Raw genomic sequence first — 23,776 nt, 5'->3', positions numbered from 1 at the left:
CATACACAAATCTGTGGTTGTACCATTCCCCACCCCACCCCCCTTGCCCTCTCTTGTTTCTTTATTATTGCATTAAGTAAATGATACCTTAGCCCAGGAAAGCAACAGGCACCACAAGTCAGTGGAGCAAACAGAGATTCCTACTAACATTGGAACCACTGCACTTCACTCCTATGCAGGGCACCAAACATTACTGGTGGTTTTCAGCCTCAAATTGCTCCCTCAAGGCATCCCTAATCCTTGCAGCCCCACACTGGGCCCCTCTAATAGCCCTGCTCTCTGATTGTTCAAATTCAGCCTCCAGGTGTGGAACCTCCAAGGTCGATGCCTGAGTGAATCTTTCACCCTTCCCTTCACAAGTGTTATGGGGGGTATAGCACGCAGATATAACTGTGGGGATGTTGTCATCTGCCAGGTCCAGCTTCCCATACAGAGAGTGCCAGCGGCCCTTTAAACGGCCAAAAGCACACTCCACAGTCATTCTGCACCAACTCAGCGTGTTGTTGAACCGCTCCTTGGTGCTGTCAAGGCTCCCTGTGTAGGGTTTCGTGAGCCACAGCATTAAAGGATAAGCAGGGTCTCCAAGGATCGCAATGGGCATTTCGACATCCGCTTCTGGTCTGGGAAGAAAGTCCTGTCTTGCAGCTTCCTGAACAGGCCTGTGTTCAGAAAGATGTTTGTGTCATGTCAATGAAACACCCATGGTGATCTACAAGCTCCTGGAGAACCGTAGAGAAATATCCCTTCAGATTAACGTACTTTGAGGCTAGGTGGGCTGGTGCCAGAATTGGAATATGCGTCCCATCTATTGCCCCTCCGTAGTTAGGGAAACCCATTTGTGCAAAGCCAGACACAATATCATGCACGTTATCCAGAGTCATGGTTCTTCTGAGCAGGATGCGATTAATGGTCCTGCAAACTTGCATCAACACGACTCCAGCTGTCAGCTTTCCCACTCCAAACTGCTTAGTGACTGATCAGTAGCTGTCTGGAGTTGCCAGCTTCCAGATTGCAATAGCCGCCCACTTCTCCACCGGCAGAGCAGCTCTCAATCTCGTGTCCTTGCGCCGTGGGGTGGGGGCGAGCTCCTCACACAGTCCCATGAAAGTGGCTTTTCTCATCCGAAAGTTCTGCAGCCACTGCTCATCATCCCAGACTTGCATGATGATGTGATCCCACCACTCAGTGCTTGTTTCCTGAGCCCAAAAGCGGCGTTCCGCTGTGGTGAGCAATCTTGTGTCACATCTGTTATGCGAGTTGACATCATCGGACTCCTCACTGTCAGTTTGTAACTAAGGAGTAACTCGACTGCCATTCGTGACGTGCTGGCGAGACCTATCAGCATATTCCTCAGCAGTTTGGGATCCATTCCCGCAGACTGAAAGGGAAGACAGCGCGTGCAGTACAAAAAGCGTTGAAAGATGGCGCCAAATATGGATAGAAGCCCAGGGATTGCTGGAATGTGGCGTTGGGACAGGACCCAGAATCCCTGCAACCCCTGCCCCCTTCCCACAAGCCACAGCGGCAGAATGGGAAGAGGTGCTCTGGGGGATAGCTGCCCATAATGCACCGCTCCCAATGCCGCTGCAAGTGCCGCAAGTGTGGCCACCCCAGTGCGCCTGCAGCTGGTAGTGTGAACACACTGCAGTGCTTTCCCTTCTGCGCTCTCCGAGTGCTGGTTTAACTCACAGCGGTCTACATCTACAAATGTAGCCGTGCCCATAGTCTTTAAGGTGCCACCGGACTCCTCATTGTTTTTGTGGATACAGACTAACAGATTTATTTGGGCATAAGCTTTCGTGGGTTAAAAAACCCTCACTTCAAATGCATGGAGTGAAAATTAGATACAGGCATAGATATACTGACACACGAAGAGAAGGGAGTTGCCTTACAAGTGGAGAACCAGTGTTGAGAAGGTCAATTCAGTCAGGGTGGATGTGATCCACTCCCAATAAGAGATGAGGAGGTGTCAATATCATCCTCTCACCTCATTTTTATTTGTAGATTAAAAGAGGAAAATGAGCATTCTTGCTTTTTCAACTCCCAATCAGCAGTTCATTGAACTAGCTAAATCTACTGAAATTAATTTAATTTGAAGTATGTTTATTTTGAAAAAAGAAAAATATATTCAATTTAAATAAAATCAGGTTTAAGTTTAAAAAAAAAAAGGTTTAAAAATACTTTTAAAACCTTTTTAAAAAGTCAATTTTTATCCGCCATGCTGCACATACCGGTTGCAAATACTACTCTAGAGGGCGTTTTGTGCCAAAAAATTAAAAATTCTGTGCCAAAAAAATGAAACTTGTGTACAATATTTTAAAATTCTACAAATTTTGTGTCAAATTTGGAGGCTCCAGCATGGCATTGGGGAGCACAGGCCACTTACTGCACAGAAGTGGGAGATCACTGTACAGCTCCCTCCCTGGGACCCGGACTCAGCGGTGAGGCTGCACCCAACCCTGACACAGTGCAAGGACCGGGCCTGCCCCAGAAACACCCCAGGGTACTGCCCCTCCATGCTGGTCCACCAGGTGTGGGGCAGGCAGGCTCAGTAAGGCAGGATCCAAGTGTGGAGGGGCTTAGTGTGGGGGAATCCAGGTGTGGGTTGAAAGGGTTCTGTGTGGGACAATCTGGGTATGGGCGGCTCAGTTGGGGATCTGGGTGCAGAGGGGATCTGGATGCACAGAGGCTTGTTGGTGGGGTTCTGGGTGCAATGGTAATGGGACTCTGCAGGGGGGTCCAGGTGAAGGTGGTTGGGGCTCAGCAGGGGGAAGTGGTCTGGTTGTGGGAGGTATAGAGCTCGGTGGGGGGGGTCTGGGTTGGGGGCTCAGTTGTGGGGTCCAGATCCTGGGGGCTCAAAGTGGTGGGGATCCAGGTGCAACTGGTTGGGGCTCAGTGGGGTGGGGATCTGGGTATGGGTGGCTTGTCGGGGTGGTCCAGGTGCAGGGGGAGTGGGGCTTATCGGGGGGGGGTTCTGAGTGCAGGGTGGTGAGGCTCAGCAAGAGGGTCTGGGTATGAGGGGTTCTGGATGCATGGGGTTTGGGTGGATGCAGGAGCAGCACCCTGTACGAGGATCACTCCCCCTACAGCTGAGGAACGGTGGGCGCAGGAAGCAGTGGGGGGGTGGGGTGGTTGTAGAGTTTCCCTCAGCCAGGGTAGAAATTGGGGGGTGGGTCTGACCCGACCTCGGATGCTGTACAGGGGTGGCGTAAGTCTCGTCCTCTGCAGCCCAGCCTGCACTAGCAGCTGAGCCTGGCGCAGGTTGGGAGCCACCAGCTGTGTCTTCTCCAGTCCCGCTTCCTGCCCAACAGTGATTTACCTCTCTGCCGGCTGCCCTGGGCACTTAAAGCCTACTGTTGGGTTGAATCGCATGACCGCTCTTGTGGCTTCCTTTTGCTTCTCCATCAGAAAGTCATATTTCTGCAGGGAATCAAAGAAATCTGCAGGGGACATAAATTTTGCACATGCGCAGTGGAGCAGAATTCCTCCAGGAGTAAAATACTCTCTTGCTATTGGCAAGTGAAGGGAGGAAATTTGTCAAGATATGGCATTATCACCATTTTACACTAAGGTAGTTGAGGCAAATAAACTTGCTCAAGGTCCTGGCTTCCTTGCTTAGACCCCACTGTATTTCTCAACTATTCTGTAAGTTGCTTTTTTCATCGGGCTGTTTTGTACCTGAATATTTGTAGTAATGCATTTTTTCTAGCTTAAGGGTCTCAACTTGTTTCAAGATATGACTCTGTTTTGATGGTGTTGATTTCTCTTGGTGCTTAACGACTTAAATATCAATTCATTTCCTGTCAGTCATTTTTTTACTTCAGGTTGTTCTGTAATTTCAACAGTGTCATCTTAAATAGGTAATTACAAGGCGCTCCTGAAAAAGGGGGGGGGGGGAGGAGGCATTTTAAATTCATACTGAATCTTAAGTAATTTGATCGCTTTTGTTGTAGTAAAATTATCTCGCATTTTAAGCATTCTCAAATGTAATTATGGTATATTCGCTTATCTAAAACTCAAAGGCTTGCTGCAGCTTTCACAAAAACCTGACTGCATGTATTTTCAAATAGATAAGCTATTACCAGCAGGACAGTGGGGTGGGAGGAGGTATTGTTTCATATTCTCTGTGTGTATATAAAGTCTGCTGCAGTTTCCACGGTACACATCTGATGAAGTGAGCTGTGGCTCACGAAAGCTCATGCTCAAATAAATTGGTTAGTCTCTAAGGTGCCACAAGTACTCCTTTTCTTTTTGCGAATACAGACTAACACGGCTGTTCCTCTGAAACCTGTATTTTCAAAATTATTTTTGTCCATAGGTATGCATTGCCGATACTTGTACTCTGCTTATTTACAACAGAAACAAAGCAATGTATTGTAATAATGCCCTGGATGGCATAAGAAAACTAGCTGTTGCCTTCTGCATTTTTTTTTTTTCCTGTTAGAAAAGTACAAGCTAAGCCATCTGGTACATTCACATGATTTCAGGAGACTTGTGGAAAGAGAGATGTCCAATATTATGTGAGGCTTTAACAAAATATTTCCAGGTCCCAATGGAATCTTTGCAGAGCTGCCTTTATATTCCGTTTTTCTAGATCACAATACAAGTTACTTGACTTCTAAAAATCCTGAGAGTAGTTCTAGTGCAGGCAATGGATGGGATACATTTGCCATCATAGATTGAGTTAAATTTTTGCTTTTAAAGAGTAATATTTGTTATTCTGACTAGATAATGAGTGTTCTAGAAAACCTACTTCTAAACCTTGTTTTCCTCGTGAATTATTTCACACACGTCTCTAGACGTGACATTTCTCTAACACCGACACCACTTCTTACATCAGTTAAGTATTGGAGGTCTCCTGTCTGCCTATTGACTCAACATGATCTTATTGGGCTTGTAGGAGCTGCATAAAGCTCTGTTAGTCTTGAATTTGCAGGCAGTCATTTTAAACAGGAAGCTTGCATTAAACAAGTAATACGGATGTTGTGATGAAATTGTAAAACCAGTAGTTTTTGGTTCTGGTGTGTCTGCCATAAAGAGCTGACTAATTATGATTCACTAGTTTTAGCCATCTTCCATATGTATAACTCATTCCAAAAACTACTTTGAAGAGGGCTTCACGTATAATAGAGCTCATAGAGATGCCCACACTGAATATAACTTAATGCTTTCCATTATAAGCCCCTGTTTTCCATTGCTTACATCCTTGCCAGTCTTTAAGCAGAAATTTTCCATACTTACTCTCTGCCTTAGGATGATTTTTTTATAAAAGGTTTTGCCCCCTTGTAATTCCTCTCTCCTGGATGCAGATCCTGCCTCTCTTCCCTAGGATCAGAAGAGAATTACTTGTGTATCATACATCAAAAGTACATACAGTTGTTCTGAGGTCCAGAAGGAAGTGAGAGGTAGACCAGTTGAAAATATCTGGGTAATGATAAAAGGGATAAAAAAGGGGTTACATGTGATGGCCTTTGGTGTTCTGTTGCTTTCCTTGTTGGGCCTGTCCTGTAGTATGTGACTTCTGGGTACCTATCTCGCTCTGTCAGTCTTTCCTCATTTCCCCAGATGGGTATTGTAGTTTTAAAAATGCTTGATTTAGATCTTGTAGGTGTTTGCTGGCACATGATGGCATATATCATATTAGTAGATGTGCAGGTGAGTGATACAACCGCATTTGTTCCAGTCACTCAGGCAGAGACAAACACCTACAAGATCTTTTATAAAATATTCTTAAAACTACAATATCCAGCTACAGTAATATACTACATAACATTTATTTATTAACAATCACCGAAAACAACGCGCGCGCACACGTACAGTTCTCACCACTCCCAATAAGACAGCTGAACTTTTCTCGATGGCCAGTCAGGATCAGGTCCATCTGGGGGACTCCCGTTTCTGCACGGTGTCATTGGCAGAGTGTTGAGGTCTGGCAGCTGTGATCATTGGGGTGTGTCCGGGAGTTGGTTCCTAAAGAACTTCCTTTTGGATCCCAGTTTATATTGTGAAATTTGAGTCCTTTTTAGCTATACCGTAACCAATCATTGTACTAAAATTTTACTAACCAATCCTAACAATAGTGTAAAAAAATTCTTTAACCAATCCTACCTGCCGGGATGCAGAGCGTGGTAGGAAGCCCCTGCCAGCCTCGCCAACCCTCCCAGCTCCAGCAGGGGTCCCACTCCAAGGTCATACACCACAACCCGCTCCTCTCCCCCTCCCCCAAGTGCCTGCAACACCCCCGCCCCCCCAGCACTAGCGGTGCCCCACCCCACCCTGAGCACCCACAGCCCTCTGCCCAAGTTTTAGTCATGGGGGTATTTTTAGTAAAAGTCATGGACAGGTCACTGGCCTGTGAATTTTTGTTTATTGCCCATGACTGGTCCATGACTTTTACTAAAAATACTCATGACTAAAACTTAGCCTTACTGATGAGTGCCATCTTTGGCTGAGGCCCTGAAAGGAGCTGTTAATGTTGACATTAGACACTGAGACTGTAATAGAAGACAATTGTCAGATTTGTGTCAGAGTAGCAGCCGTGTTAGTCTGTATTCACAAAAAGAAAAGGAGGACTTGTGGCACCTTAGAGACTAACAAATTTATTTGAGCATAAGCTTTCGTGAGCTACAGCTCACTTCATCCAATGCTCCAGTGAAGTGCTCTTTTTCTTTTTGTCAGTTTTGGTCTCTCACATGGTTAATTGCAATAGGAGATTAACAGGGGTCATGATGTGAATGTATCCGACACCCCCCCCCATCTTGCAACATTATTTAATTGGATTTTTTCAGAGGCAATAAATAGGCGTGGTTAAGGACATGGCTACACTTGCAGATGTAGAATCATAGAATATCAGGGTTGGAAGGGACCTCAGGAGGTTCTAGTCCAACCCCCTGCTCAAAGCAGGACCAATCCCCAATTAAATCATCTCAGCCAGGACTTTGTCAAGCCTGACCTTAAAAACGTCTAAGGAAGGAGATTCCATGTAGAGATGTAGAGCGTTTTGAGTTAAATCAGCCTTTGGAGAGCACAGTAGGGAAAGCGATGCAGTCTGCCCACGCTGACAGCTTCAAGCGCACAGGCGTGGCCACATTTGTGGCACTTACAGCAGCATTGGGAGTGGTGCATTGTGGGCAGCTATCCCAGCATGCAGGTGATTGCAATGTGCTTTTAAATGGGGTGGACAGGGTGGAGTGACAGGGAATGTGTTTTGTATGTATGTGGTGGGAGAGCATGTCAGCATGCTGTCTTGTAAGTTAAGACAGCAGCAGGACCCCCCCCCCACCTCTCTCTCTCTCTCACGGCATTTCACACTAATGGCTTGCTTTGTCTTGGAGCAGATAAGCAGTGGGCTGTCAGAAACGGACCTTTCAAAGGGCATATCCGCATTCCTTGCAGCGATTCAAAAACAATGACAAGAGTGGCCACTTGACTTAAGGGGATTATGGGACGTTTGCGGAGGCTGATCACAGCGCAGTAATGCAACACCTCGTTCACACTGGCGTCGCAGCGCTCCAGCGGGGGCGCAGCAAACGTTATTCCACTCGCCGAGGTGGAGTACCAGCAGCGCTGTAGCGGCAGAGTCAGAGCGCTCCACGTGCCTTGCCAGTGTGGACGGGGAGTGAGCTAGTGCGCTTGCGGCTCCTTTATTGCTCTGTAACTCGCAAGTGTAGCCAAGCCTTACGTGTTAGGTGGAGTAACAAGTCTGGCTGAAAACTCTGTGTGAATATTAGCCTTTTGGTGGTTGCTGATTTATCATTTTGGCATCCAAAAGCATGTGGTAGGAATGCGTCCATGGAAGTTTGAGGTTTATTTCTGTTGGACTAATCAATAGTTAACCTCCATTTAAAATGTTTGCTGGGATACATTAATTTTACTAAGTTTTTTTGGATTCTGTTATCTAAAATAGAAACCTTTTCTTTTGCAGCGTTCTTTTTCTGCTCTCCAGCCCCAGAGGTTCTGTAGTAGGTTTATAGAGTACCAATCATATGTTCATCTCCCGGGCAATTTAGAAAATAGTGATGATGAGCCTGGTGAGGCTTTCTTTTTCCCCCCCTTCCTTCAAGGAAAGTTTTTTTTTCTGCTGATTACTGTGCAGGCAAGCCATTGCAATTTATAGAACATTAGGAAAGGGATTGGTAATAAGCTGGAAAATATCAAACACTGTAGCACCCACACCTTGAATTCTGTGTACAGTTCTGGTCTTCCCATCTCAGCAAAGATATTTCAGTTGGAAAAAGTACACAGAAGGGCAACAATTAGGGGTATAAGTGAGAAATCCATAACAAAAAGGAATGCTGATGCAGGCTGTGAAAGCAAAACATCAAATTCCTTTTGTCAGATTTAAATTTCCCCATTTAGCTGGCATTTAGTCATCATTCAACTCCAGAGCTCACATTTACCTGAGTGTTCTGATTGATGAGGAAATGAGGTTGAAGTTGCAAGGACGCTAGCTCTGAAGTGACTGGAGGGAGAATACCTGGGGAAAAATGTTGGTCACACTACAACACAAGTCACATGGATGTTGACTTCAGGTAGGGTGAAGAGACTCCTAAGTTAAGGCCCCAGTTCAGCAAGGTACCTTGTGCACGAGCCTAGGAGAGTGGGTAAAAATATCTGATTTTTAAATTTACATTAAATATTAGCAAAAAGAAAAGGAGTACTTGTGGCACCTTAGAGTCTAACCAATTTATTTGAGCATAAGCTTTCGTGAGCTACAGCTCACTTCATCGAAAGCTTATGCTCAGATAAATTGGTTAGTCTCTAAGGTGCCACAAATACTCCTTTTCTTTTTGTGAATACAGACTAACACGGCTGTTACTCTGAAACCTGTCATTAAATATTAGTTGTTTTTAATGAACCTATTTAAAATTAAATGTGAAATTATGACAGCCTATGTTAAGGCATAATATTTAAGTGAAATAAGAATAATATTTAGTACCTGTTTTTGTTGCCAAGTTTTAAAGAGAGTCAACCACTGAACTGCTGGAAGTGACTGGCTAAGCACCTGGAACCAGAGTTTGAAGTGCTAAACTAGCTTTTGACAGCAGTGGCCTCTTCTGCAGGTGCAGAGAACGTATTTTCTTCATTTCAGTGTATTCAGCTACTTCATTTCAATGGCTCGTTCATTCAGAGTTAAGAAACCAACTGGAGATGAAAAAGCAATAGTTTGTTTTCCACTTCCAATCTATGCAGAAAACTTAGGTGTGGAAGGGTGAGATCAACCACTTTTTACACCTTGAAGGACGTGGTAACCAAAACCAACTGGTTCAGTTCACTGACTATAGACAATGCTGCCTTAATTTTAGAAGTAAAATGTGTTTTGATGAACTTTTTATAAGCTTTTTTTCTTATGTTCTAGCACATTTAAGTTAGGTTTATTTCACTAATAGTTATTTAAATGCTGTTTTTGTGCATTTTTAATTGAATTTGAATTTCCATCCAAATTAAGCTTGATGCAAATCACAAGTAAAAAAATTTTTAAAATCTAGTAAATAAGATTTAACATAAACAAGAATCTGAATAATTGTCAGGCTATGTAACTGTTAATAACGTATATAGACATAGTATATCCTTTAGTTATCAAAAAGAAGCACCAGTATAAAGCCTATATTTAGTTGCAAATCAGCATGTTTTAATGGTTACCAACAATGAATTAGAATGAACATCTCTTTGAGAAAATAACTATAAACTTCTAAAATACCTTGTTTAAAATCAAGGTTTCCTCCTGCTGATTTAAGTTATGATTGAAATCGGCGATTTAAATCCATTCACCTTGGTGCCTAGTCCCACAAAAGTCAGTAGGACTACTTGTGCTAAAACTAAGTATGTGCCTAAATACCTTGGTGAACCAGGACCTAAAGCAGTAATGGATGTAAAGGAGATTCCTACACCTGAGCCATTCTTTTTAGGTGACAGATCTGAAGAACAGTCGCAGATTGAGAAGGTTTTGGAACAAATTGATGAATTAAGCAGTAATAAGTCACCAGGACAGATGGTATTCACCCAAGAGTCCTGAAGGAATTTGTATGAAATTGCAGAACTACTAACTGTGGTGTGAAGAAAAGGAGGACTTGTGGCACCTCAGAGACTAACAAATTTATTTGAGCATAAGCTTTTGTGAGCTAGAGCTCACTTCATCAGATCAATCTTTATACCACTTTAATGGAGGGTAGCTAATGTAATGCCTGTTTTTTAAAAAGGCTCCAGGGGCAATCCTGGCAATTGCAGGCCAGTAAGTCTAACATCTGTACCATGCAAATTGGTTGAAACGACAGTAAAGAACAGAAATATCAGATGCTTGAATGATGTGAGGACACTTGAATGATGTGATGAAACCTTGAAGAGGAAGAGGACACACTGAGGAAGAGTCAGCATGGCTTTCGTAAAGGGAAATAGTGCCTCACCAATCTATTAGAATTCTTTGAGAGTGTCAAATGTGAATAAGAGTGATCCAGTGGATATTGGAGCAGTGTACTTGGACTTTCAAAAAGCCGTTGACAAGATCACACACCAAAGGCTCTTAAGCAAAGCATGCAGTCGTGGCCAATCCTGTCATGGATCTGTAACTGCTTAAAATATAGGAAACAAAGGATAGGAATGAATGGTCAGTTTTCACAACAAAGAGAGGTCAATAGCAGGGTCCCTTAAGGATCTGTACTGGGACCAGTGCTGTTCAACATAAGAATGGCCATACTGGGTCAGACCAAAGGTCCATCCAGCCCAGTATCCTGTCTACTGAAGTGGCCAATACCAGGTGCCCCAGAGGGAGTGAACCTAATAGGTAATGATCCAGTGATCTCTCTCCTGCCATCCATCTCCACCCTCTGACAAACGGAGTCTAGGGACACCATTCCTTACCCATCCTGTCTAATAGCCATTAATGGGCTTAACCTCCATGAATTTATCCAGTTCTCTTTTAAACCCTGTTATAGTCCTAGCCTTCACAACCTCCTCAAGCAACTTCCACATGTTGACTGTGCGCTGAGTGAAGAAGAACTTCCTTTTGGTTGTTTTAAACCTGATGCCCATTAATTTCATTTGGTGGCCCCTAGTTCTTATATTATGGGAACAAGTAAATAACTTTTCCTTATTCACTTTCTCCACACCACTCATGAGTTTATATACCTCTATCATATCCCCCCTTCGTCTCCTCTTTTCCAAGCTGAAAAGTCCTAGCCTCTTTAATCTCTCCTCATATGGGACCCATTCCAAACCCCTAATCATTTTAGTTGCCCTTTTCTGAACCTTTTCTAATGCCAGTACATCTGTTTTGAGTTGAGGAGTCCACATCTGTATGCAGTATTCAAGATGTGAGTGTACCATGGATTTATACAAGGGCAATAAGATATTCTCCGTCTTATTCTCTATCCCTTTTTTAATGATTCCCAACATTCTGGTGGCTTTTTTGGCTGCCGCTGCACACTGTGGACATCTTCAGAGAACTATCCATGATGATGCCAAGATTTTTCTCCTGATTAGTTGTAGCTAAATTAGCCTCCATCATATTGTATGCATAGTTGGGGTTATTTTTTCCAATGTGCATTACTTTACATTTATCCACATTAAATTTCATTTGTCATTTTGTTGCCCAATCACTTAGTTTTGTGAGATTTTTTTTTGAAGTTCTTCACAGTCTGCTTTGGTCTTAGCTATCTTGAGCAGTTTAGTATCATCTGCAAACTTTGCCGCCTCACTGTTTACCCCTTTCTCCAGATCATTTATAAAGAAGTGGAATAGGAATGGTCCTAGGACTGACCCTTGGGGAACACCACTAGTTACCCCTCTCCATTCTGAAAATTTACCATTTATTCCTACCCTTTGTTCCCTGTCTTTTAACCAGTTCTCAATCCATGAAAGGATCTTCCCTCTTATCTCATGACAACATAGTTATAAATGATCTGAAAAAGGGGGCAAAGTTTGCAGACAATGAAAAATTACTAAGATAGTTAAGTGTCAGAGTAGCAGCCCTGTTAGTCTGTATCCGCAAAAAGAAAAGGAGTACTTGTGTCACCTTAGAGACAGTCTCTAAGGTGCCACAAGTACTCCTTAAGATAAAGTCCAAAAATGGCAGATGAAATTCATCTATTGATAAATGCAAAGTGTTGTACAACACAATCCCAACTACAAAAAAAAAAAAAAATGATGAAGTCTAACTGATCGCCATATTTGGGGTCAGGAGAGAATTTCCCCCCACGGCAGAATGGCAGAGACCCTGGGAGAGTTTTTCACTTTCTTCTGCAGCATAGGCATGGGTCACTCGCAAGTTTAAACTGGAGTAAATGGAGGGTTCTCTGTAACTTGAAGTCTTTAAATCATGATTTGAGGACTTCAGTAACTCAGCCAGAGGTTAGGGGCATAATGCCGGAGTAAGTGGGTGAGGTTCTATGCCCCCAATGTGCAGGAGGTCCCTTCTGGCCTTAAAGTCTGTGTCTATGAAAATGCCAGACAGGAGAAGAGATAAGAAAGAGTTGGATGGTAGGACATTTCATCAGATGGGTTCAGGAATATTTGACTCGAAGTGTGGAATCTTAAGCTGTTGTAGTTTATGGGAATTTTGTCATTGCTTTATTGGGGCCACAGTGTCACTCTAGATTTTCAGATTAATGATATAAGAGGAAGTTTGGGTTTAGGACTTGGTTGCTATGAGTGGAATAACATTGCTTTTTATATACAGCCTTTATTTTGTGATTTGGAGCTCATTTACAGTGACGCTTTAATCAGAGGTAATTAATTGGCACTATGAAATAGGAAGAGCATCCTTTGTGATACAGCTTGAGTCCACACAAGATATGGAAAGAATTCAGACAAAATTTGGTCAGTTTAATGTTTCCTTTTTACCAGGTTGCCATAAATGTCAATTATGTTTCAGAGTAGCAGCCGTGTTAGTCTGTATTCGCAAAAAGAACAGGAGGACTTGTGGCACCTTAGAGACTAACAAATTTATTTGAGCATAAGCTTTCGTGAGCTACAGCTCACTTCATCGGATGCATTCAGTGGAAAATACAGGGGGGAGATTTATATACACAGAGAACATGAAACAATGGGTGTAAATTATTGGTTATGGTATAATTAAATAAATGTGTGTACTTCCATTAAAGATTTAATGTTACGATATTTGATGTCTGTGACTGATTCTAGACACAATAAAAACATCAGTTTAATGTGCCACATTGAAGGGTTTTGGACATAAAAATTAGATTAAGAAGTTGATCCTCCTTCCCCCCCTCCCCCCCAAAAATAAACCAAAGTCAACAGGAAGGGTATTCCACCAACTCCGGGGTGTGGAGGGAAAGAGAGGAACAGTGCTCTTCTACTCCGAGCTCCAACTCTGAGCTCCAAAAGCACCGTAACGTTTCAGGCAATGAGTATTTAGTTGTCTAGGAGTTCAAGAAGACTCTGTCCATTAAAAGCTTCAGATATTAATGGGTAACAGTCATCTTAAAAATTACACTTCAGTTTGATTTAACTTTTTTTATAATTAATAGGTAACAGCTGAGGTTATTGCAACTGACATTCGACTAGTATTTTTCTTTTTCATCTTATTTGATTAGTGTATTTGCAAACACTCTCTGCATAGTCAGTGTTTCCCATGTTCTTATGGGCCTTTCACACAGCAGCAGGTAGAAGGACATTTTTAACTATAGGAAAATATAGTTGAAAGGCCTCAAATTGGCGGGGAAGTTGTTTTGAAATTGGCTAGATTTCAAGTTGGCCATGTCCCTTTATAAGCAAAATGACAGGTTTCAGAGTAACAGCCGTGTTAGTCTGTATTCGCAAAAAGAAAAGGAGGACTTGTGGCACCTTAGAGACTAACCAATTTATTTGAGCGTGAGCTTTCGTGAGCTACAGTACAGCACAAAAGCTCATGCTCAAATAAATTGGTTAGTCTCTAAGGTGCCACAAGTACTCCTTTTCTTTATAAGCAAAATGTTACACTTTATACATGTCTTGGCAGGCAGTGCAGAGGAGGAAATGGTAGGTAGGCAGAGAAGCCCTTCTGCCAACCCCTGGCAATTGAGCTGTCATTCTGATTAATCTGCAGGCAACAAATCAGCCTCTTTGGTAGCCCTCAAGGTACATTGTACCAGTGCGACTCTGTCAAAAAGGGCAGCTATCATGGTGGTTGGATACACAAGAGAAGAGATATGGCTTTAATCTGGTGACTTGCTTTAGAGAACAAAATCTTGCAGCCTTTTGACTATGACCAATGTCAGGTTTCTGAAGTAACTCCCCATCAAATATTGGAGATGGTTTTCTGCTCCTATTTTCTATTTGAAACAATGTGTATAATTTTGTTTTTGCTGAGATTCAATTTCAAGCAGTTTAGACTCATCCAGTCACAGATTTCAGTGATGCATTCCATCTGTGGCCTATGTGGACTGTATCTGTTGTATGTAAGAGTCATTTTAATTTTACTGTGATTTTTATCCTACATTATTTCTTCCAACTCAATGTTTCTTAGGATCAGCATTTTCACTTACTTTACTAAAAGTAGCACGTGGTGTCAGTTTAAATAGTTATCTGGCATTCTGAAACCTTCTTAGTTTATGAAGGTCATCAGTCCAGCATAGCTGGGATTACATCAGACTGTCATTTTTACGTCCTAATTATTTGAGTCTTATTTAATCAGTTGATTTCTTTTGCTGTCTAATATGAGTTTGGGGCTCAATTTATATTATGAGTGGGAATTACATAGTTTTGGGAAATGTCTTGATTACCATAGAGAAATAACAAAAAATATTCTTCTTTTGCAGGGTAATCACTTTGATCAATATGAAGAAGGACACTTGGAGATTGAACAGGCATCTCTAGACAAGCCAATAGAATCGGTAAGATACACATATCATCACCATCGGCCCACCAGCAAATTAGACAGTGATCGGATGGGACTTGATGTGAATGCAGTTAAATTTGACAGGACCAGGCACTAGTGTGTAAATAGCAGTTCAGGGATATTCTTTTCTAAGATGCTTGCATGTCCTGCATTAATGTTAAGTGGGCCTGGGCGTCAATCTTTAAATAGTACTTTTTATAATCTAGGTTACTGTAAAAATAGTTCAGCTTGATATTTGAGAAACTATTTGAAATAATACATTATTTATGGCAAGTTAGTTTGCTAAATATTAAATTTTGTTGAGAAGTTAGTTTATTTTTGTGAACCTAATGAAAGAGGAGTAAAATGTATTTTGATCCTTTTAGCTTACATTTCCTGAATAGTCAGATGACCAACTAGTGTATATAACAATTTAATAAATGTTAGAACTACCATTAGCAGTGAAGAGAACTGAATTTTAATTGATATGCTTCAATAATGATAAAATCTGCCCGAAAAATTATCTTTCACATAAAAATGTGATTTTACTTTGTTGAATTAGGTATGGCAATTAATAATATCAAACTGTAGAATGGGGAAAGGTTCAATTTTTGGGTAGCTTTTCTTTTAAGCTTCTGAATCTTTTAACTTTGCACAGTATCACTTGCTAGTCTCAGATGTACAGTAACATTTCTTCTTACGCTGCCTAAATTTCTCCTGGGGGTTCAGCATTTAACATTAGTGCTTAGATGCAAATATTCATCTATAGTCTTAGTGGAGTGAAACCTGTGATTGGGGTGGGGGAGGAAAAAGGGAAGCTTACTGGTGATGTGATTTAGGCTCAATTTTTATTAAAGATTAGCACTTTTCAGATAGCTTTTTCCCTGAAGAAACTAAAATTGGCTCTGAAGTTTCATCCCTTTAGTGTGCATTTTTTAAACTGTAGTGTTAGCAAAGGATCAATATATATTTGCATCCTATGTAGATTGGTGTTGTGTGTGTCTGTGTGCGTGTTTAGATGTTTACAGAAATTTACACAACTTGGGGTGTTCGACATTTTTCTTCCGCAGCAGTTGGCCCATATTAGCTAAGCAGCCATGATCTGGTTTGTATTGCACGGTCTGCCTTTTTTAATTTCTTTAGGGTTTCCTTTCCCCCTTCTTATTTCTGTTCTTCTGGTCCAGTGAACACTGCATACAGTACCTATTGTCTTAATGTGCTGGCATGATGCTAGATTTAGGCATGGCAGTAATTGATGACGCATGAGATAATGCTGCAGAGGGGGGAATTTGCATTTGATGTTCTGCTGAATAGTTCAATCTTGTGTTGTGACATGAGAATCTTTACTGACATGCCAAGCCTACTTCCCTATGTAAATGTCATGAGAAACAGCTAGAGTTAGCATCTATTCCATACCACGTTGGGGATTATCATTAGACAGATTATTCAAACGTTATCTACAGGCTAGACCAAGATCTCACTTTTACAAGTGTTTGTTTTTTCCAGAATAGAGGAACAAAGCATGTGGGTGACAAATTAAAATACTGCATGTATGTTTAAAATTTAAATCTCTTCTGGCCATTATTATGGAATAGTCAGATATACAAAATTATACAGAAAATGTAAGTACATCATATGCCCTATCGTACACAATGCCTAGGATAATAGTCACTGGGTGACCAGTGTATATGATATTTGGCTGCAGTTTGAGGAGTTTCAACAGCAGCAGATACCTTTGGTTAAATTACAGCACAAGTATTTATTATTCTTACATACGTTGTAGTGCAAATATAGGGACGTTATCAAATCTAAATACTTTAACTTGGGCAGGTTTTTATTTTAATATATAAAATGTACACAATTTGAAGTCTCATGACCAATAGTAAAAAAACGCATTTAGTGGAGAAGACAAGAAGATGGTCTGCCTGTTTGGTGTGGGGGACCAAAAAAATTCAGAATAATTCCTACCCTACCACCCAATTGGTTAAATTTTTTTCTTCTGTCTGTAGAAAGATAGGCTTTTAAAAAAAAAAAAACACAAAAAAAACCAACCACCCGCATTTGGGAATTCGGGAATTGAATTATGTTGCATCAGAGAGAGAGAAATATATTCTGTAGAGGACAGACTGCTAAAAAAATTCTGTTTTGTGATCTGTTGGGTCAGGTGTCTGTTTATAATAAAATATTTATCTCCCCAAAAATATTTAGTGACCAGTTGTCTGCTGTATGGTCATAGTATATATCAGAGGACTGGCTAGTAATTATTTTTGGGGAGAAAAGCTTTTTAAAAAATACATTTTTCTATGGAAACAAGAATTTTTTTTAAAAAAAGGGGGTAGCCAACCTAATTTTAGATTAGGAACCAAATTTTACTTTTGAAAAAGATGGATCATCTTTCTGTTCTCTCCACTAAATATGTTGTTTGTGTTTAAAATAATCTACAGCTATTAAAATTAATATAATTTGTTACATAAACTGAAATTATTAAAAATTGCTTAAGCTCCCAAATTGTTTAACTGAGTATATTTGTAATCTTTACAATTGCAAAATTACAAATACATTTTAAATAAATGGGAGTGGGTTTTTTACCTGCTAAAACCAGAGTTTAGGGTTCTGTGTTCCTCCTGCAAGAGTTGGATCTCATACCTAAAGCAGCGTGGGGCATCAGATTTCTTTCTCTGCTTTGGGTGTGTGTTATATTATTTGGCTCTTCCAGAAGAGAGAGTAACAACCATGAACTTAGATCATGAGAGGTAAGTAAAAGGAAATAATTTTAAATATTTAGTTTTAAAATGTGCTGTATTTGCAATTTTGAAGTTTACCAATTTGTTGTATTAATGATTTATGATCTTAAACAATTCTCTGTTAGTGTTTCAACTCACCTTTTTGCAAAGAAATTTAGCGGTAGCCGCACTAAGAACCCATTCCTGCACCATTGAAGTCAATGCAAGTTTTGCCATTCATTACAATGGAAGCTAAACCTGAGCCTCTAAGTGTCTTCATCAGTAAAGAAAAAAAGAGAACCTGTTTTTAGCAGTGAATGTTAAAGCATTTTTCAGTTAAATTTTAGGGTTAATATAGAGAATTTACAGAATTAAAGTACATCCTATTAAAAATAAGTGGGTTTCTTTACAAGATTTTCAGATCTTCTAGGAGTCTGAAAACTATTTGAAGCCTAGTAATTGTAGACCACTTTTGGAAATGCCTAGGGAAAATGGCTTTGCTTGGAGCATACATTTTGGAGTATCACTGCTGAATTTAGATCCATCTCTGCAGCATTATCTGTTGAGAGATGCTGACTGTACTGCTACAGCATGCAACTCAAAGGTGGCTGAAATCGCTTAGGTTTGGGAGTCTACAGATCACTACACTGGTTAACTGTTTTGAATTACTGTACTGCATATTTTAAAAAAGCAGTCTGCAGCAGCTGGTGTCCATGGAAATCCTACATTGTACTGCTAGTGTAGGCCAAAGATGTCTCTGAACTGAGGCATGAGGAGAATATAATGATGAGAATATAATTCAGGTATTTCTTCTTCGGAAAAGTAGGATTAGAGCAAGTGGAAAGCAGAATTAGAGGAAGCTAGTGGCTTGGAAGTCAGAGGTAGAACAATAAAGGTAAAGCCTTAAGAGGACTTACATTTCCAAAATGTTACAAGTTAGTGAAATGATACCAAGATTTATTTTTCCTTCAAACCAAAACAGGAAAATATATTTATAATATTTAATTATTTGAAAGGTTTTTTATTAGAAGAGATTCTTTAAAGAGAAACAAATTTTTGTTGGGCTAAATGAGAACCAACTAGTCTACATTTCATAAAAGGGAGAAAATATTCAATATAGATTTATGCAAACGTGCAAGTCATTGGTCATATTTACAAATGAGATGGCGATGGAATTGGAATCAGATTTTTTTTTAAATTTAAAAAAAAGCAACAATGAATTTGTTCTTTAAGGCGGCAGATCCTACTTCTTACAAGTAAAGACTGTTGTCCTGCTTTAAAAGGTTCTGGGCGCTCTCAGCTCCTCCTCCTGAAGTAAATGGGAATTGTTGGCATTCAGAACCGTTTGTTTTGAAACAAGCAGTCTGATTTTCAGCTATGTAATGAGCTGCGCACATTCGATTTGAAACATTGTAGGACAGTGCACTATTTCTAGGTTATGGACTGAGCAGTTACCAAGTATTGCTGCTGATTTACTAGAATCCTTGTTGTCCTTAATGTTTTACTAAGGAAGCTTGTAGACAGTTCTAGTTTTTTGTCGTGCTAATACAACTTCAGGAGTTCAGTATTAGTCTTAGCCTGGTCTACACTATATAGCTAGTTTAACGTAAGCCGCTTATGTTGCCCTAATTATGTCCATGTACACACTATAGCCTTGTCCTGCTGATGTAAGTGCCCTACTACACCAACATAACTCCGCGAGAGGTAGGGCTTACGTCGATATAGTTAGGGCAAGGCAGTGTCTGTGTAGACACTGCTTACTTACATCTGCTGTTGACTGTCTTGTCAATTTCACAGCTCCAATATGGAGCTGTGAAATTGACAAGAAAGCCCAGCTGGGAATGGGGGGGAAGATGGGCTCCCAGCAGGAACCTGTACAGAGCTGAGAGTGGCTGTAAGTCAACTTAACATAGGTCAACTTAAGTCTGTAGTGTAGACATGCCCTACACAAAAATCCACTGTCCTCTCCCACTACACACAGTATGCAGAATGTCAGAGTTAAATCAAGTTGTCATTGTCAGAGGTTGGAAGTGAGACTGCACATCATTCACTTACTCTTAAGCTTCTTGTTAGTTTGTCCTTGTCAGAACTAATGAATATCCTTTTCCTATATAGTTCTGCGCAGTTGCCTGAGGAGGCTCTTTAAAACTCTGCTGGGGTTCAGATTCCAGGTGTTACTTGCTGAAGATGACAGTTCAGTCCTCTCCTCTAGAAGTCTACAATAGCTTCTGAAGTTGCCTTTTGTCACATGGCATATTTGTGCAGATCTGTGGACTCCACTAGTTCCAAAGTATAACCTGATAAGGCTGCTGATTTGACATTTAGCAGTAGCCATATGTGGACAGCGCTATAAATAATATGCATCTTGAAGCTGAATGGTGTAGCATTACTGTTTGTCTTTTCTCTCTAGTTTTCGTTGTCATCTGTAGTGAGCTATAGGTTTTGTGTTGGGAATCTTTACAACCTTTTGTTTGCATGGGTTCACCCAGTGGCATCCAGTCCTTGCTTATAGGTAACTTGATACACAGTCAGCACAGCTTACAAGCCACTCAAGAGATGTATGGTTCTTGTTTATGCTGAAATCAGATTAATAGTATAAAAGGAATGTCTCTGGGGCGGCGGAGGGGACTTTGGGAGGAGAGGAGGTGTTAGGCAAAATTAGCCTTTGGCATATTTGTAATAGTTGAACAGTTCAACATCTTCTTGTTGTAATTGTTAGTTACGATATTCCTCACACAATGCCATCAAAACCCTTTGTGTCATTTCCCTTGTGTACATGTCAGTTTACATCTGCCAGGGCCATTGCTGGAGACTCTTACTGCAGGAAGCATGATCAAGTATCATTGGTACATGTGAAAAGTAATTAAATAAGGCCGTCTTGTCTAGTGTTTACAGTACAAGACTGCGTTGGGAAGTCTGGGTTCTGTTCTGTGGGCTCTCAAGGACTAGTTGTGTCCTCTTGGACATGTCACTTGAGATAAAATTTTCAAAAAGGGCTTAACCAAGTGACGAGTCCCATTGACTTTCAGTGAGACTTAGGCTTCTAAATTATGTAAACCAATTTGAAAATGTTATGCTTAATCTGTGTCCCAGAGTTCTCCATCTGAAAAATGTGAATGATCTCTCTTTTGTTAGAGTTTCTGATCTTGGGATGAAATGTGCTGTATAAGAGTCAAAGTAATGTTAAAATAGTAGTAAAGCACATGAAAAGATACTGTAAACCATTCACTAATCTGTTACAGTTATGTGACACCACATCATTGGTTAAGAGGACAAATAGCATGGCTCCTGCATACGTAGCTGGCTAGTCCTGCTAAACTGTCTTGATTGCCTGGGGGTTCTACTGTATCATTTTAGTCAAAAGCATATTGAGTGATTTTGTTGACTTGGCTGACTTGACAGCTTTTAATGTGACTCTCACTTCTGAGGTCCTTGTAGCATAGCTAGTGAGTTATAAAAGTAATGTCTGCATATGCTCTGAGGAATGAGTTGTTTCCTTGGACTGGCCAATGGCATGTTTGGGAACTGGCACACATGCTTAGAAAAGTACAGAAATGAGAACTACTACAAAATGGGGTTGATTTATTCAAAGGGAATATCAGTTTTTGACACCAAGAGGAGGATCTCTGTAAGTAAAAGGGATTTTCCTCTAGAGATGAACAAAGTTAATATATTATTCCAGAAAAAGATCACAAGCCAGCAGCCTAGCTGCAATGCTTTGTGCTGCTGAATGAGAGATTCTGATTTGATTAATATTGCGTCTCACTCTAGAGGCCAATAGGAGCTAATAGCACTGCAAAGCTACACTAGCTCCATTCCCATTTGTGACCCATGCAATTCAACCTCTAATTTTAAGGGCAGCATTTAAACTGCGAAGAGCGTTCGTGCCAGTCTTCCTTAGCTAGAGGTCTGTCACAATGATGTAGAATGAAGGGACAGATGGAAAATGGGAGGGGATCATTAATCTCTTAAATTCCAGTGGGGCCTACACACTGAATACCTGACCCTTCAGAATGTTATCTTCACAATAGCAACAGAAAATATGCCATTTCAGCTGCCTGTTTTTAACTATCCAGCAGTTTCACTGCCTAGTCGATGCCAAAAATTGTGTTTAACTAATTTTACATCAGAAGCTATATATACATGCAATGCTATTGGGAGAAAATGCCACCTTTTTCCTGGGAACTGACATGCAGTAAGATATAAGTTTGTTGCAAGTTGAAAAACATGACCATCCTCTTGAGTGGGTTTGTAAAAGTGGTGCTAATGTGTATAACTCTTCTGAATCTTTCTTTTTTCCCCCTTTAACATTTGTTTACCTCTTCACTGTGTCAGTCACAACACCACACTTGAATCTCCCTGCTGGTCTTGACTTGTTAAATTTATTTTATGCTTTCACTCTTCTTTAATAAATACATTACTTGCAAGCAGTGAATTGAAAACAAAGCAAAAGAAAAACTACCATTAGTGATTGGACAGTTTCTTACTTTGTGTTACATTTAACTGTTCTTTTGACAGCCCAGTTTTTAAAGCCAGGTTCGTATGGAAATGCTTTCACTCCACTTGCACTGCTTTTGGAAATAGCAAACTGCTTCATCTGTCTGTTTATTTTAGTGCATTCATGACACAACTCAGTCAGCACAATGTCTCATCTCCACTTAACAAACTATTGTACGGTAGTTCTTGTCCTTCTTTAAAAATGCAGCCATTTATGTCAGCATCAGCTTTTTAAATTTGATTCCCATAATCCTTTGTCAGATTCAGTTAATATGTTCATGTAGAAGGAACAATTACAATGTAATAGCCATAAAAATGGGGATCTGTGGCCCCATTTTACAAGAGGAACATGCAATTGTTGTCATTGTGGCATAAATGGTCTGCAGCAGTTACTCTCACAGGTAAGTTCTTGTAAACCTTAAAGTCTAAAACGCTCTTCCATGGTGTTCATAGTTGGAAACCATATTTGTTGTTCATTTTTCTCTTTCACTCATATTGATTTAAATATTTATATCTTGGCATATTCTTACTGCTCCTCGTTTTTCAATGTAGAACTAACTACTGCTTCATAGAGAGACCCCATAGTGTGGGAAGGACATTGTTGTACACTCTTGTCTTGAAAAAGTTAGTGAGACTAAAATGTCTTTTTTTACTTGCAGAGCAAAAGAAAAAGGGCTCTAGTCACTAGAATTTTTTGGGGGGGTGGGGTGGAAGGGGGAAATGCATCCAGGCACACTGTAAATCTCAAACTCTTGTGCTCTTTAGGTCTGATACACCAGTGGCATTCACATTATTCAGTCATGTACACCAATGAGTGTGTAAAACACTGCTGTTCTGACTTCTGGGTTTTTGTTTAATACTTCATTACTGAATTAAACTAAAATTGTAGCATTTTTATTAGCTGACTTTTGGATACAATGCATCATTATGTCACAACCAGACAACTCATTACAATTCAGGATATTCTGTAATATCCTGAGTTGTAATGGGTTGCATAACTAGAAGAATTTATGACAATGAACTGTATGTTGAGTTTAAAGACATTTTTAAAAAAAGGCTCTTTAGGCAATCCTAGAAATTACAGGCCAGTAAATCTAATTTCAGTACCAGGCAAATTGATTGAAATTATAGTGAACAGAATTATCAGATAAAAAGAACAGGAGTACTTGTGGCACCTTAGAGACTAACAAATTAGTCTGTAAGGTGCCACAAGTACTCCTGTTCTTTTTGTGGATACAGACTAACACAGCTGCTACTCTGAAACCAGAATTATCAGATGAACATGATACACTGAGGAAGAGTCAACATGGCTTTTGTAAAGGGAAATCATACCTCACCAATCTGTTAGAATTCTTTGAGGGTGACAACAATCATGTAGACAAGGGTGATCCAGTAGATACAGTGTAGCTGGACTTTCAGAAAGCCTTTGATAACGCTGCTCACTGAAGGCTCTTAAGCAAAGTAAGCAGTCATGGGATAAGAGGGAAGGTCCCCTCGTGGATCAGTAACTGGTTTAAAAGATAGGAACCAGAGGGTAGGAATGAGAGGTCACTAGGGTCCCCCAAGGATCTGTACCAGGACCAGTGCTGTTCAGTTTATTCATAGATAATCTGGAACAGGGGTACACGGTTAGGTGGCAAAGTTTGTAGACAACACAAAATTACTTAAGATGCAATAAAAACTGTATTATCCAGCACGTTACCAACCAGAAAGCTCTGTAAAGTGGCATTTCTGATCTTCAATA

General features: G+C 40.6%; 1 protein-coding gene across 9 annotated transcripts in view; it reads left to right on the top strand.

The window, feature by feature from the left end:
* Positions 1-23,776, top strand: part of GPATCH8 (G-patch domain containing 8) — a 77,714-nt gene that overhangs the window by 11,653 nt on the left and 42,285 nt on the right. For 2 of the 9 annotated variants that reach the window (XM_048829714.2, XM_048829715.2), the window contains exons 1-3: positions 14,748-14,828; positions 15,883-15,917; positions 22,054-22,071. Coding sequence is in view for 2 of the 9 variants with exons in the window: in XM_048829711.2 (XP_048685668.2) it covers positions 14,754-14,828 (75 nt within the window). In the remaining 7 variants the exon portion in view is untranslated. Of the gene's footprint in view, positions 1-14,747; positions 14,829-15,882; positions 15,918-22,053; positions 22,072-23,776 lie in introns of those variants that run through there. The other 7 variants (XM_048829713.2, XM_048829712.2, XM_048829718.2 and 4 more) reach the window with 4 other exon arrangements.

This window comes from Caretta caretta, chromosome 27, assembly GCF_965140235.1.
Source record: "Caretta caretta isolate rCarCar2 chromosome 27, rCarCar1.hap1, whole genome shotgun sequence".
NCBI lineage: Eukaryota > Metazoa > Chordata > Testudines > Cheloniidae > Caretta > Caretta caretta.
Note: the sequence above shows the minus strand (reverse complement) of the source record. Positions and strands in the feature narration are given on the sequence as shown.